This window comes from Orussus abietinus, unplaced genomic scaffold (assembly GCF_000612105.2).
Source record: "Orussus abietinus isolate OABI.00-Male unplaced genomic scaffold, Oabi_2.0 scaffold46, whole genome shotgun sequence".
Lineage (NCBI taxonomy): Eukaryota > Metazoa > Arthropoda > Insecta > Hymenoptera > Orussidae > Orussus > Orussus abietinus.
This window is the reverse complement of record NW_019394349.1, coordinates 460,829-476,318: the sequence shown is the minus strand read 5'-3', so window position 1 is coordinate 476,318 and position 15,490 is coordinate 460,829. Positions and strand designations below refer to the sequence as shown.

The 15,490-nt window shown below is 43.2% G+C and overlaps 3 protein-coding genes and 1 long non-coding RNA gene across 8 annotated transcripts; 3 read left to right on the top strand and 1 right to left on the bottom strand.

The window, feature by feature from the left end:
• Positions 1-24: 24 nt before the first annotated feature.
• On the top strand, positions 25-4,718 carry LOC105702099 (translation initiation factor eIF-2B subunit delta). Of its 4 annotated transcripts, none has more exons than XM_023431879.1 (8): positions 25-211; positions 690-749; positions 1,359-2,123; positions 2,228-3,559; positions 3,640-3,767; positions 3,856-4,033; positions 4,113-4,293; positions 4,364-4,718. In XM_023431879.1, the coding sequence occupies exons 2-8, from the start codon at positions 690-692 to the stop codon at positions 4,570-4,572; spliced, it is 2,853 nt and encodes a 950-aa protein (XP_023287647.1). In that variant the 5' UTR covers positions 25-211; the 3' UTR covers positions 4,573-4,718. The 4 variants fall into 4 exon arrangements, with proteins under 4 accessions (XP_023287647.1, XP_012284821.1, XP_012284820.1 ...); XM_012429398.2 differs by lacking the exon at positions 25-211 and adding an exon at positions 234-361 and having other exon boundaries at positions 2,231-3,559; XM_012429397.2 differs by lacking the exon at positions 25-211 and adding an exon at positions 235-361.
• Positions 4,719-4,866: 148 nt separating this feature from the next.
• LOC105702114 (transcription termination factor 5, mitochondrial) lies at positions 4,867-7,510 on the top strand. Its single transcript, XM_012429421.2, has 6 exons — positions 4,867-5,661; positions 5,748-5,881; positions 5,955-6,282; positions 6,415-6,833; positions 6,920-7,141; positions 7,227-7,510. Exons 1-6 carry the CDS (start codon positions 5,428-5,430, stop codon positions 7,465-7,467), a joined length of 1,578 nt encoding a protein of 525 aa, XP_012284844.1. The 5' UTR covers positions 4,867-5,427; the 3' UTR covers positions 7,468-7,510.
• Positions 7,511-9,164: 1,654 nt separating this feature from the next.
• On the bottom strand, positions 9,165-11,719 carry LOC105702115 (ALX homeobox protein 1). Of its 2 annotated transcripts, XM_023431888.1 has the most exons (4): positions 11,694-11,719; positions 11,156-11,406; positions 10,564-10,642; positions 9,165-10,021 (listed from the first exon to the last, which is right to left on the bottom strand). In XM_023431888.1, the coding sequence occupies exons 2-4, from the start codon at positions 11,301-11,303 to the stop codon at positions 9,199-9,201; spliced, it is 1,050 nt and encodes a 349-aa protein (XP_023287656.1). In that variant the 5' UTR covers positions 11,304-11,406; positions 11,694-11,719; the 3' UTR covers positions 9,165-9,198. The 2 variants fall into 2 exon arrangements, with proteins under 2 accessions (XP_023287656.1, XP_023287655.1); XM_023431887.1 differs by lacking the exon at positions 11,694-11,719 and having other exon boundaries at positions 11,156-11,588.
• A 1,894-nt stretch (positions 11,720-13,613) lies between these two features.
• LOC111673895 lies at positions 13,614-15,075 on the top strand. The gene is made up of 2 exons (XR_002762145.1): positions 13,614-13,681; positions 13,771-15,075. It is a non-coding gene; the product is annotated as an uncharacterized LOC111673895 (long non-coding RNA).
• Positions 15,076-15,490: the final 415 nt, after the last annotated feature.

Below are 15,490 nucleotides of genomic sequence, written 5' to 3'. Positions count from 1 at the left end.
AAATAGTTCCGGAATTTGCTATAGATAAAATTGAATATTCAAGTTTACCAGTAAGCGGTAAAAACTTTTTTCTCAGGACATACGAAAGGTGGCGTTTGACCTCGTTTAACATATGTGAGGGTGTGTATAGATCTTTCCTGCGTATTTTGTATTTTGTGGGCAATGAGGAGTTGAATCTGTCATTGCAACATTACGGTTGATTAATAAATAGGTAAGCACGTAATTTAAATGTAAGGAAGAATAACTTAAATGATTTAAAAGTGAACAGCTTGACTCGTGCGTTATGAAAAATTAGGTTAGGTTAAGAATAATGCACATTGAAATTGAATCAAATTCGTCTTCTCATCTGTCATTGAATCACGTAAGTGTAATCACTATATGACTTTGCGTGCGCTGTTCAAAAAACTTATCAGATTTTGAGGTATAAACTGCTGAACAATAATACCCTTTATACATAACCTCAATTTGGTTAACATTAATTTCTCTTTAAGGGAGAAGTATTGTAAAGTAACAAACCATTTTTTGGTCATATTCATTCTTTAATTCATTGGAATAGAGTGTAGACGCTGTTAATACAGTACAATGTGAGCATATGTTGGCATCGTGCTGTTGTAGGAGCGATGATTTCATATGAGATTTATGCAAACATGTACGAATGAGGATTTTTATTGCCTAACTGATTTTCTTAGATGGACACTGCTCATGTCTGCGGTCGTCTGATCGTCGATAAAGTGACAATGGAGCAGCAGGTACACGATGGCGCATCCTTGAATAGTTCATTTTCTGGGCACCTCGTACATGTATATCTGTTGTCATTTGCTTTGGGAAACTATAACATATAGTAGAATTGAATTATCTCAGTATGACAGAATTTTTTTTACAGCCTTCTTATGCATGCTCTTGTTTTACTTGAGACACGATAAAAGTTGAAGATCTTCATATATCAAAATTACTTTTGTATCTTGAGCATGGCTTTTAAATTTGTATTAATTTTCTCATTAATTACTAGCCATTCTATAGTATTCCATGCCTTATTTTGATAAAAAATGTTTAATAATATTATAACGCTACATTTTATTTTTTGAAATTTTGTTTGTATACTAATGTTAAAATATTAGTAGTATATCTAAGCTTATAATGTCAAAACATTACTTGGATTTCTTAGCAGTCCTATCTGTTTATTTACTTGTGCTTTAATTTTTACTCATTATTGCTTCCCCTTATTCATAGAACATTTATGCATTGTCTATACCGTTCATTCAGTCTTTCTTGTTGTCTACATTTTTTTAGATGTCTCTATGTTCGGCAGACAAAAGCATGTTTAAGCAGTTTTCTAAAGTACAGAATATCGTTTTTAGTCAACTACAAGTTCAAAGACAAAAATCACTCGATCTGAAGCCAGGCATCTGCGCAGAAAGAGATTGATTATTGCCCGCAAGGAAGCTGAGAAGAACTTATCAAATGTGGAAGATAGTATAGTAGTTACTAACAAGGATGATGACAAAGAAACTACTGTCGGAATTCTAACGAAATCAAAAGCTAAAAGGCTGCGAAAGAAAAATAAGCTTCTACATTCTAACGAAACTTCAAAGGATGAGATTGTCCTACCAGAATGTACGAAGCATTTGAGCAGTATTGGATGGTCTGTCAATGTTTTAGACAGTAACGAACAGTATGGTGAGAATTTTTGCGATGTGCAGTTCAACCCAGTAACTAATTTAAACGGTTCACCGCAACTTTATAAAAATGATCGCACTTGCAACTGGAATATTGGATCTGCAAGTGCTCTTAATTTAGAGAGAAATTTATCGATCGATCAAACTTTTTCTACATTCGAGGACACCTGTTTTGCTGAACTTGAGGACGCCTTTTCATCAGAATTGGAACTTTGTATCGCATCAAACAACAAAAAGAAGATCGGAAAACCATTAAGTACCAGTAATCCATTTCAGCATGACGCTTTTGTGAACGATGATCCCCAAATTAACATCGATTTTCGCTCAGGAGAGCTGACTTCTGATGAAAATAAAGAACATTTGAATCGTAGAGGAAAGCAAGAGAAACGAAAAAGGCAAGCACTGCAAGATAAAAAAGGAGCACGAGCAGTAATAGAATTGAATGAGGTAATTTTTAAAACACACTTATTTTTATTTTAAATTAATTTCACTCTATCTTTATTTTCCATAAGGATCTACTTTCAAAATGTTAAATAAATTAAATTTTTTAGCAGGGTAAGCAGGCGCAGAATTCTCATTACATATCAAGGAACGAGTTCATAGAAAATCAAAAAAACTTAGAAAATAGTGATCGCACCAATGTACTAACAGTAAGCTCCAGTGAAAATGAGCCATCTCGAGATGACATAGATTCCGGAACCAATTTAAGAACAGATCTTGCATTCAATGTGAATACAGTTCTTCCTAGTTTTATCAACAAAGAGAAATCCGTGATTGATTTAATTTCAGCTTCTATGAATGAAATTGTTCTACCTCAAAGCAGCTTGCCACGAAACTTGAGTGAATCAAAAGAAGCCGCTACTACGTCACAGGTTACTAGTGACAATTCCATGTTATTAACTAATACTACACAGAAAGAAACTATATCAATATCGGATATCCTACCAGAAGTCAATCTTAAACCTGCTTCAAACGATTCAAACTTATTAAACAACCCTGTTAAATCATCTGAAGTGATCATGATTCCTCAGGAAAAAACCAAAGAGCAAGTTAAAGCTGAAAGAGAAGCGAAGAAGGCAGCGAAAGCAGCTTTGAAATCAAAAGTTAAGGGAACAGCAATTAAACCTCAATCAGCTGAAGGATGTGAGAAAGAAACAGTAACATTGACAACAAATGCCGATATTCCTGTGTCCATTAAAAAAGAAATGGGCACAGATGTCATCGAGGCTGAAATAGTCCCTGCGGTTAAGCTAATATCTCTTGGTGTAACTAAAAAGATTTCAATAGAAAACAGTCAAGTTGATGCATCTGATGTTCCTGAAACAAAAGGAGTGACTAAAAGTAAAGCAGAATTAAGAGCAGAACGGAGAGCTAAACAGGAAGCACAAAGAGCTGCAAAGCAGGAATCAGTGATCAGTAAGAGCAAGAAAAAGACTACCGATGATACAAAAGTACCAACAACTCCAGTAAAGGATAACGATTCTGTTAAAAAAATTGTGAAGAAATCTGTAATTAGTGAAAATCCCCATGAAGTGAATTTATTTAAACATTTATATCAGAAGCAAGAGCTGTCACTGCATAATTTGCCATCCTTAAATACAAGTATACATCCGGCAATAATAAGGTTAGGAGTTCAATACGCAAGTAGAATCATAGTTGGGAGCAATGCAAGATGTGTTGCGTTACTTGCTGCAGTGAAGCAGCTAATTGAGGACTTTGAACGACCATCTCAAGCTGATTTTACACGTGGTTTGGAAGCCAGCTTAAAAGAATGCGTTACTTACTTGCAATCTTGCCGACCACTGGCTGTATCCATGCAAAATGCTTTGAAGCACCTTAAACGTCAAATGACACAACTGCCAACAACTATATCGGACCATGACGTTAGTTTGCATTTGATATTTCATAAATAGTCTAATCAATAAATCCGCCTATTATTATAAAGCTACATGTATATTTCCAGGCAAAGAATACTTTACGTAATGCAATAGATACTTACATCGTAGAGCAAATTCAACTTGCCGATAAAGCAATTTCAGAATCAATCCAGACAAAGATATCCAATGGTGATGTTATACTGACCTATGGATAGTAAGTTTTCGATTGTTTTATATTTGATTTTATAGATAAAGTAATAATATTAAATATTTTATTTCAACAATACACGTTTGTTTTTTAGCTCATCTTTGATTCAAAAAATTTTATGCGATGCGCATACTGCTGGTCGACAATTTCGAGTTGTTATAGTCGATGGACGACCCTGGCTAGAAGGTAAGGAACTGCTGAGACGTCTGGCAAAACATGGAATGGAATGTTCCTATGTGTTAATCAACGCACTGAGCTTTATTATGCATGAGGTTAGTTATACATTACACGTAGTTATATGTAAAGCATTAAATTATAAATATAAAGTATCCTGTAAATTATTGCTGACAGGTGAGCAAAGTTTTTCTGGGAGCCCATGCTATTTTAGCTAATGGTGCAGTAATGTCTCGAGTAGGAACCGCTCAAGTTGCTCTCATGGCAAAAGCCTTCAACGTTCCTGTCCTGGTGGCATGCGAAACTCATAAATCGTGCGAACGAGTTCAGACGGAATCAATTGTCTACAATGAAATAGGTATGATCTACATTTAAAAAAATTTAATAAGAGAATTAGAACTGCGATCATACGTAACGTGCTTTTTCAGGCAATGCCGATGAATTGACACGAGATCTCTTGTGTAGTTCGAAAAAAGGAGTACTTTCTAACTGGAGAGCTAAGAAGTCGTTAAATCTTTTAAATATTACATACGATGTCACGCCTGCTGACTTAGTGACAGCTGTGGTTACAGAGTTAGCTATTTTACCCTGCACCAGTGTTCCTGTTATTCTGCGAATTAAACCTTCGGAGATTTAGGCTTGAGCTTCGCAACTACACAGTTATATGAATACTATCTCTCTTTAATATAAATTCTGCTTAATATAAACTTGTAATCATTAAACCATACCCATTGTAAATTGCTTCGTGAATGTACTTTGGAATAAATAACTTTGTAATCTTCATTTTTTAAATTTCCAGCCAGGATAATAAACAGTAGAGAAAAGCAGAGATGAGTTGGGAGATTGCTCGCAGGCAGGGTCGTGCAATCGCATCCTGTGCTGCCCTCTGATTTCGTACGTCAGCTTTCACCATTTTTTGCTCCCAAGTTCAGCCCCGTTAGAAAAAAAAAGAAAAAAAAATCGCACCCCCTAAAAACCGACACATCTCCCTAATCACCCTACGATAATCAACAGAGTCCTTGGGAGCGTCCTCGGAGTCCTTCATCAACGCCGCCATGGATAAAGTCGCTTTATGGCACCGAAACGAAACGAGAGGGCAGCCCAGGATGCGATTGCACGACGCTGCCCGTGAGCAATCTCCCAACCATGGACGTAAGAATATATATTCTTACGTCCATGCTCCCAACTCATCTCTGTCTCTGATGCTTATTAATGCACATAGTCTATGAATTATTGCGGCTGACGCTCATTTTGATCGTCTGCTTGGAACACGCTTTGATATTTATAGGAAAATGCTTCCGCATGATTTAATCTTTTCGTTTTACTTATATTTGAAGTGCTTTTATAGAAACTTGTAGTAGCAATTGTCTAAAGAAAGTGTTATAGGTGAGAATCAACGCGGTGATGAGTTACGGTACAGTAACAGTTTAGCAGGCGAAGGTAATCTAACCTATTTCTTGGCAATGCACCGGTTTCCGAAGGAAATAAAATTATGTTGAAGTTCACGGGAATATCGCGAAAATGGGAACCTGGAACTACAGTGCTTTATTTGAGAAAACTAGGGACATGGCATGCAGAAATAGTGACATCTTCACAAACCCTCAAAGATATTTTTGTTAACGTACTCAGTGTAGAGCCCAAAAAGGTTTCCTTTATAATAAATCGATGCGTGCCCCTAAATGAGAAATCTAAACAGCAGGTCATGACAAATCTTTTCATATGCAAGGTATGTACCCAATAATATGCATAATTGTTTTGTTGGTACTTCGACAATAATTTATGATCTTAAAGGATTTAACTCTCTTTTTATAGAAAATAAACCTGTTCCAAGATAGAAAAGTTTCATCTGTGAAACTATTTGATATGCCACCTAGCACCTTTGAAATCAGAGGATTGCTGCTTAAAGAATTAGGCGTCACAGATATTGAGCCACTTCATATGTATCGGTATGCATTCATTTTTGTTCTAAACTATAGATAATTATAAATACTTTACGGAATTTCTTTTTTGTTCTACTAGTTTTGCACATTGCATGAAGTTGCCGATGTCATCGTTCAAGAAGCTGGCTAATATTCCCACGTCTGTAAATGTTTGTGAAAATTTGCTGAGTTACTTACACAAAGCTCCGCCTGAAGTACCACCGTTACAGCAACCAGATGATAACGCTACTGTAATGGATCATTATTTACATTGCATACAGTATTATCTTCATTGGAAGTTTGATCTTTCAGAAAGTGAAGTACAGAAGTATTTCAAGATTTCAACACTTTTTAGATACAGGAGTTTTAATCATATGCGTGCTGTCGTGGATCTTCTCATCGATGAATTTCATTTCAGCATAGAGGATGTGAGTAGACACTGAATAATTTTTGTTTGTTCAATTATAGTACAATTGTGTACAAGTCCGAATTTAAATCGGTACTTGAAGAGATCATTAGTACCTTCTAGTTATTAAATAATGTTATTTTTTACATTTTAGATACGAAAATGTGTGTTTCTGCTTGGATGTCATCCTGAGAAACTAAAATATATGCTGACTGAAATGGAACGTTTGACAAGTATTGACATAAGAACTATGTTTAAAAATTATCCACGAGTTCCCGTGTTAAGAACAGAAGCCGTTCCAAAAATTTTCCAAATTCTTAAATCTTATGACATACCAGACTCAGTTATAATAAAACATCCAGAGGTCTTCTTAATTCCTCCAAGTACGCTCGATTTAAGGCTAAAATATGTTTTTAATTCACCGAAATTATGCATATTACGGAATAATCCTAAGTTGCTACGATTAATTTACCTTTACGATACTGTGATGATTCGCTTGAAGTACCTGGAACATTTAAACATGGACTACACGAGTATATCTTTGTTAATCAGTTCCAATACAACTTTTTCACGGTATGTACTTTCATGTGAACAACATAGGCAATGTGGTACATTTTGAGAAATTAAAAACTTTATCCTTAATGTATTTTTTGTTGCAGTGCGGTGTCTACTAAAGGATACAAATTAACTATGGAAGAGTTAACCTACTACTTGACGTTAGAATTTGAGTTCGACATAACATATGTACAAACCAAACTTAGGAAACACCCTTTCTGGCGGTACACTTCAATTCCGCAAATAAAGGAAACCGTTTTGTACCTAAAGGAACGCTTCTCTCCGATTGACATTAGTAAATGCGTGTATATAATTCTATATCCAAGGTAAAGGAAAATGCAAACCATCGTTTAACATACAGACTTTCTTTTTTCTGTTGGTATACTAAAGTGTTACTGCATTTATTTTCAGAGAAAAAGTGGAAAATGCTCTTAATGTTGTCGAACGATATGATAGTACCTATGGCATCGCCTCGTTCACCCCTTCTCAAGTGTTATCTCTCTGCGTGTACATTTTAGAGAGAGATCACCATTTTTCAGGTGACGGTATCTGGCGTATTAATACCAAGTCGAATGAAATAACGCTAGATGAAAGTTTTGCGGATTTAAGGACTTTAGATCCATCCTACAATTCTTTCGAAGGTGCAATTTAGCTTCACTTGCGTAGGTATTCCGTACATGTAACAAAAAATCTGTAAATATTTCAACCCTTAATGTACAGTCTCGATCGTAAAAGTAGTAAAAATTAAATCCAATGCTGTGGTCCTGGAGTGTTACTCCAAGAAGTAAGTTGTACAAAAGCAATCGTGATTAGATTTTGTACAATATACTGTTAAATATTTTTGTAATAAACTATACATTCGTCCATAGTGTGTAAAATCGGATAAATGCCTGATATCTTAATTTCTAAAAGAGACGTAAGGTAGAAGCTCCATCGTGCCTTTCAAACTGAGAAAGTTCATGCAAAACAGTATCGTAGGAGCAGAAAAATCATTTTCACCTTCATTTTTCCAAATTTTATTTAAAAAACCTTAAACTTAAGAGTGTATTATGTATTACAAAACACGGCATAACTTCCATCAAAACTCATTCTTAGGTAGTTAAGGCACACCGAGTAAAGCGTGAATGCCTGAAAGGCACTTCGTTGCATTGGCCTCTTCTATATTTATATTTTATCCAAACGACTTTAATTGTTATAACTACAGAGATATTCAGGCAAGATAAAGGCAAGTAATGCAAGTAATCTCGCAGTTGCGAAATAAACTAATCGTAGTTTTAGGTCGTTGGATCGTTGTAAATACGCGCATCATTGTTGGTTAGATTCGAATCTAAAATCCAACGAGGCACTTCGATTCAGGAATTTCTTGCGAACACTATTACGGAATAAAAATAATACGTAGCGCTCAAAATGCAAACCTACTTAAAATCTCTACTTATCATTTAATAAAGTAACGATTCTTCCAGCTCAGGAAAATTGTCTCCGATCACTCGTCAACATTTATATCTCGCATTTCCCTTAGCTGTAACTCAATTAAAAAAAAAAAAAATCCTATCCCACGAGAAACGTTTACACTGTAAATAGACGTAAATTGATATAGTCACTACATAGCATTAAGTCAACATAAAACAAAATCGGGAGTAAAACTTCGCTGTACGTTTCCACGCCATAAAAATTATTTACACTGCCTTCTCGATATAATATACTTTGTGATACGCAATTTTTCACGTGGATGAAATATAAAAGGTAGGTCAAAAAGACAAAGCGGACGTTAAATAAAGACGAACGGCTAAACGTGTACGTATAACAAGCGTCGTTAACCAAGTTGCCGCGACCTACGTTAAAGCTTTGAAACCACCTAGAGCAGGTCTCATTATTTTCCGCGTTACAGCCAACTACACATACGACAAAGCAGGAGAAACTTGAAATGAATTTAAAAACAAATCGTTACCCTACCCTGTACAATCGCCGGCAATAAACGGCAGGGCAAGACTTAAAAGCCAGCGTGCTCTTTCAATCTCTCCCCTGTAACCCGACGTTCAGCCCCGCTAGAAAAAAAAAGAAAAAAAGATCGCACCCCCCAAAAACCGACACATCTCCCTAATCACCCTACGATAATCAACAGAGTCCTTGGGAGCGTCCTCGGAGTCCTTCATCAACGCCACCATGGATAAAGTCGCTTTATGGCACCGAAGCGTATCAACCCCTTTGGATAGATAGATACCAGCGAGCTCCAAATTCAGGAAATTCGACGATGATGTCCCTCCAGCCTTGAATATCCCCGAGAATGCTTCCTCCACCTCCAACATGGACGAAGACGATCAAGGGACGAGGCTTACCTCCAGACCTCAGGTATGGAATCTGGACCCGAACCCGAGGGTTCGAGTCAGTTCAAAAAAGGAGGGAGCTGCACGTAGTTCTGCTGGGCGGTGGGCTCGATCTTGACCATGACCTGGTCCTTCAGTCCCTGGCGTCCTGGGGGGGAGTGCATCCCGTACTCCTGTTTCTGGTCCTGCTGCTGTTGCTGCTGCTGCGAGTAGTCCGCCTGCTCGTGCTGGTACTTCTCGGCAGGGCTGAGTCCGCTTACGTACTCCAATTGTTTGCCCTGTTGGTGCTCGTCCTCGGACATGGACCCGGCGATGTGGGTCGGAGGTGAGTGGGTCGTCACCATCGTCTGGTAGTCCCCGCGGTTCAACGGCGGCGGGGGACTGTTGTTCGCGTTCATGTAGTCCTGGTGGACGCGCATGGCGTTTCCCGCAGGGGCCGAGAACAGGGACGCGTCGTGCTGCGGAAGCATCGCGTAGGGATAGGGCGACCCATTGTTGCTGGGGCCGCCGAAGGAGCTGGGGTATGGCGAGCTCGACGGACTCAGCAGGTTCAGGTGAGGTCCCAGGTCGTACGTCGGGGAGTACGCCCAGTCCGGAGGTGCGCTCGTCGTCGCGGAAGTCGTGAATGAGTTCATCGTGTTCAGGTTCCCGAAGGACACCGTCATCCCTGGGCTCGACGACCCCCCTGCGACCGTGTAGATCGTCTTCCGGGGAGGCTCCCGCTTCCGCCACTTGGCTCGCCGATTTTGGAACCACACTTGCACCCTCGACTCCGACAGCCCCAGCTTCAGGGCCAGTTCTTCCCGGGCGAACACGTCGGGGTACGGAGCTCGCTCGAACGCCTTCTCCAGCTCGTCCAGCTGGTACGCCGTGAACGTTGTTCTGCAAGAGAATCCCATTTTTCATTTACACGGCATACAAATACCGGGCCATCTATCTACGACTAAACTAATTTATATTTTCTTCCGACACCTAGGATGAATTCCAGATTATCGTTCCACGTCTTGGACATCGAGAGTCATTTTGAACGCGGAAAGTGGAGCTGGAAAATGGTCGCGCGTCGCGTTAATGGATCCTGGAAGCAAGGACAGGCCTTCCGCTGCAACTGTCGAGAGTATCGACTCCCGATGTCCTTCCTTTTATCCGGAAATCTAAACTTCCCTTTTAGCGGGTCGCTCCAATGGTCATACCAACGGCCACATGTCGCCTAAATTTTCGACGGTCGATCCTGAGTGTTGGGCGATCGACCCCGTAAAAAGTGGAGGCATGCGGTCGAATGGGGGACCCCTATCAGTTTTTCCACCCCCTGGAATTTCTCCGCAAAACGCGCTCTTTTTTCGCTGACCATGCTGACCGTTGCTGGCCCGAAATCGCTAGGAGCGATACGGGCATTGCGTTTCCAAGCGGAGGACACGTTAACGCACCTGGTCTTCTTTTTCTTGATCCCATTGTTGTCAGTCTTCTTCTTCGAGTCCTTCTTGGCCGGCTGCGCCTCGTTGTTCACTGCAACACGGAAAGGGCAGTCGTTAATTATAAATCAGCAATAATTAGAAATACTCGAAGAGCCGAGTATTCTCAATACGTAAATTCCTGGATTAAATCCTCGCGACCCTTTCCTACTCGTCACCCGGAAGATCCGCGCTCCACTACGCGAATGGCCGACGAGGATCGTTCGCCAACAATTAGGGTTGTTCAGCCGGTTAAGGCGGCAATTTGTTCCTGATTCGTTGTCACTATCCGTTCCACGGCGCACTAAGTGGGGATGAGCTTCGATAATTTCTAGAGTAACCTCAGACTATCAGGTGGAGGAGGAAGTTCCCGCCGTTTTTGACGTTAAGTAACGCAATTAAAACGGCGGGTACTTATTCCTCGAGCCAATACATACGATCCGATCGTCCCCGATTAAATCCTCCGATACCCGCCATATTTGCATATCTACAAAGTCGCGCAATTTTGATTCCTGGCCCCGAATTACCACCGATAAAAAATAATAATCTTGAAAATATTAATGTTTACCAGGAGCGAGAGAGTTCATGGGGTCGTCCTGCTTCCTCTTCATGGAGTTGCCGAGTTGAAGGCTTTGCTGCAGAGTGGTGGAGGTCGGGGTAGCCGCCGAAGACGTGGACGTGGTGATGTCCTGAGCCTGAGGAAGAGGTGCGTACATCCCGACGATCTCCAGCTCCTTGAGCTCCTTCTGTTGCTGCTGATGCTGCTGTTGCAGGTGATGCGAGCTCTGGTGATGAGAGCCTTGGTGGTGAGACGGAGGGCTGTTGGAGGAGTCCAATTTATGGAGGTGTCCTCCGGGAGGCATGAGGTCCCCCCCGTGGTGGGCCCCGTGGATGCCGTGGAGCATCACCTGGATGCTGTGTACCCCGGCGCCCCCTCGGCCCCCAAAATCCGGGAAGATGGGGTCGTCGAAAGGTCCACCCTCCATGTTGCTTAAGACTAACTTAATATCAATTCCGCCGGGAGATCCTCTCTAAGTCGATCTTCTTCGGGACGCGCACAGTCCTGGGGTAGAAAAATGGACGTCTCCGAAGATCTCAGGGGTTACCTGGATTTCTCTCGTGAGTTGAACCTCGAAGCGACGCGGAAGACTGTTTAGACGGGTACGGGTCTAGATCCTCTTCAGGGACCGCGACTCCGCGCGAAGATGGCGGCGGGTCGTCTTCTCCGCTCCGGATTCGAAGTCGTCGAAGAACTCGGTTGCCCTCGGGGGTAGTAACGTTGCTTTTCGTATTCCGGTGACAGTCGTCCCGGAGAGTTTCCTTCCGCGGGTCGGAGAGTCCCGGAAGCCAGGTCTTCTCTCTCGGTTTGGTTCTCCGGAAGCGGCGGCGTTTCCTCGTCGCCGTATTTTCGGGGGCGCGCGCGGCGCGTCGCTCGGGCAATTATGCAAAAACCGAGGATGATTGGCGCGCCTCCTCTCGCCTGATGGAATCTGAACCAATTGCGATCAATTGTTGCGGTTATGATTAATTTTGATTAGTTTTAACCGGAGTTAACGAAGTGAACTAGCTGGGCCGGACCTTGGCGGCCGACTGATGCCGAGCTCGCGGACTCGGCCGTCCGCTCCCGGGCTTAGGCCACTCGTTACGATCGGCCAGACCGAGCTAATCACTCCACCACCAACTCACACAGGCTTATATTTTAACCGAGCGGCTTTGACCACGCCCCCACACACTTCCACCGACCAATCGGGAACGAGCACGGGTCGCGTCTCTCGCGCGACAGGTCGAAGATATGCGGGTCCCCTGGATCCGGCCAAGCGCCCCCGCCACGGAGTGCGGAGAGAGAAAGAGAGAGAGTCATGGGCCGCCCCATATGACCGAGGGAGACGGAGCGAGAATCGCTCCAAGAAGGCGGCCCGCGATAAAGAAGGGAGACGCGCGTCACGGTCCCCGACATCCCGATTACCACGTCCAGCCTCTTTCGATCTCCTCCCGCGTCTTTTCGCGACTTTTCGCGTAATTCCCGACACCTTCCTCGATGGGATAACGAGGAAGTAGAGCTCGCCATAGCGCGAAATTCGAGAGGAGAATCGCGGGAGGTGACCGGCATCCAAGATGGCGGCGGCCTGGCACCTCCGCGCCGGGCGTTTCAAGTAGGAAAAATGACCGTAAAGCCGATGTCATTCCCAGTATTCGCGGGGGGGAAATGCGAGTGGGGTAATCCGAGACCGATTAGCGGAATATTTCAAGAGAAGGGTAGGTCGCGGAAGAAAGAATTCGAGCCGCCGAGTTCCGCAGGAAGATTTGCGAGGATGCTTCCGGAGCCCGATTGGTCGACTCTCTGGTGTTCCAAATTTTCCTCCCCGCGTCGGCGCGATGCGTTGCTACGCATAATGGTGCGGGAGCGGGATAACTACCCTGAGCGGTTTCTTTTAGCGATTCTTTGATTCATCTTTTTTCCCCAGGGGCATGTGGACGAGAAACCAAGATGGCGTCGCTCGAGTTGCACTCGGGAACAGGAATGTCACTGTCTATGTCATTTGTAATCGTGTATGCCGAAGTATCCTCGTTTCACCAGCGTTTACCAGCAAGATTCACGTTTGGTCGACACTATCGTAGCCTTTCGCGATGATTCGCATGGGAGTCGGGTCAGAGGTCGAGCGTTCTTGCGACACACCCTCGCCGGGGTCGCGACGATTTTGCATTTTCGCGGGGATTCCCGATAAATGAGGGGTGGAGTATTGACGAGATCGCGGCAATTCGAGAGATCCACGTCGGTTGACCGGCAGCATGGCACTGAGCTCTTGAGCGCAGGCTCAATGAAACTCAGTAATCGCCAGGAATTGCCTCGAATTGGTCCAATCAAACTACCCCCATTCCTCGGGTATACGCGTGTATTAACTGCTAATTTCATCGGAGCTAATTAGCGCGTTTCGCGGTGATTTCATGATTTCATCGCCGCGAGTGCGCCTTCTGCTTTCGAGGGACACCTACGAGTCTTCTGCGCCGACCTCTTCCGATTACGACTCCGAAGTACTCAACCTCCGGTCGTGATTCTCCGAGATCTTCTTCGTTAAACACACCTGTATAGAAGGTAAATTTACGGTTGAAATTCCAGCTTCAATTATTTTTCAAATAAATGGTTTTACCAAATCCATCCGACGTCTCGGTTTCTTGGTTTAGAAGCATCGAGGGCGTAGATGGAGTATCTCTTGGGAAAGACGCGTGTATTGAATCCTGTTGCGTCGATGTCAATGCCTCCAGGTGTGAAATCATTTTCGATCGATAAATCGATCAATGGCGATCGTTTGGTCCCACCTCCACCGTTTGGCCGGCCGATCTGCATAGGAACCGGCGCAGCGAGAAGTCGGCAACTTTAACTGGCCTAAATGGGTTTAACTCGATGTGATTTTGCCGGCGAACCACTAAATTGAACGAATACGAACTAAACTGAACTCAACTAAGCTAATCATATCACATTACTAGCGTTATTAGCCGAGCGACGATATAAGCGAAGGTCCGGTGATGGCAGACTGCAGTACCGGGTTGCCTCCTGCACTGACCCTCGCGACCACCATGTTGACTTCCGACATTCCTCCGGACCCACTTCCGGTATCTCCACCGCCTGCTTCCGGGGATCCTGCAAAAAGTTCAGATTTTCTGGAAAGCCCGTTTTCGAGGGTACCAACTTGCCGACTCCGCGCCGATTCCGCGGTCCAATGTGCCGACCGGATGTTGGAGCTGTGCGAATTCGAGATACCCATTCATTATCCTCCGCGACCATCCAACACGCTCCGGAGCAGCGCAGAGCCGCGAGTGGAGTGCGCGGGAGTGAGCGCGCGATTTTAAACCAGGATTTACCGTGTGACTCCGCGGTCGGCCGTTTCCGAAGTCTCACGAACGCGGCCGAACATGGCCGACCGGACCACGCCGTCCTTTTCCGAAGAAATTATCCACTTAACGGGCGGAAACGGAGTTTTCGATTCCGTTTAACGATGCGACTCGATGCCAGAGTTTCGGTTGCCCGACAAAACCTAGAAAAGAAAATTCCTACTTGGATGGTTATTTGTCAAATTGATACGAAAATGAATCCCGATCTCCGGAGGGCATTTCCGCGCCGACCAAGATGGCCGACGCTGCCATTCCACAAGAAACTGTATACTTTAGGCTAAAATTCGGTCCTAGATTATTAAGATCTATCTCTGATTATTTTACGTACATAAACTGTAGCTACACTAATCCTTACGTAACCAGGGCGAATATTGCAACGCGATAAGCACAAGCAAGAATATTTAGATCTAATCTTTGTCGACTTCCCTCAACTACGACGACTGGTTAAAAATGAAGAAAAGTTACTTTAAGGGACAATGTACGGAAAGTCTAAAAGTTTTAGCTCGTAACGACTGTGTCTTTCCATCAAATATGTCATCCATTGCAGAAATTCGTTTGACGCCGAAACTCGTTGAAATGCATGGTTTAAAAATGTCATTTTAAGAGGCTAACGTTCCAAGTACTTTTTCTACATGTATGTCAACGATGGAGCGTGAGATGAGAATCGTGCTTACGTCGTTTTTTCGAGTTTTACCGGCGAGTGGTATGTCGGGATGTATTACCGTGAGCCCGCAGAGCACATACTAGCAGGGCTACCAATTGAGCGAGTTAACGTCAATTGATCTAAATTGTCTCAATTGACCATAATTGCGCAAAGGCGACGGGGAACCTCCGCCGCTGCCGCATCTACGTTCCTCTTGGCATCTCTCCACGTATTTATCCGTACACGCACGTACTCCTACATAATGCGTCTCTTTGGGAGTATAAGCAGGGACGGATTAACACAGGCGTCGACGAGGTCTTGTCCTGGGGGGTTCGAATTCGCTGCACACATTTCCGGGGTTAACCCGGA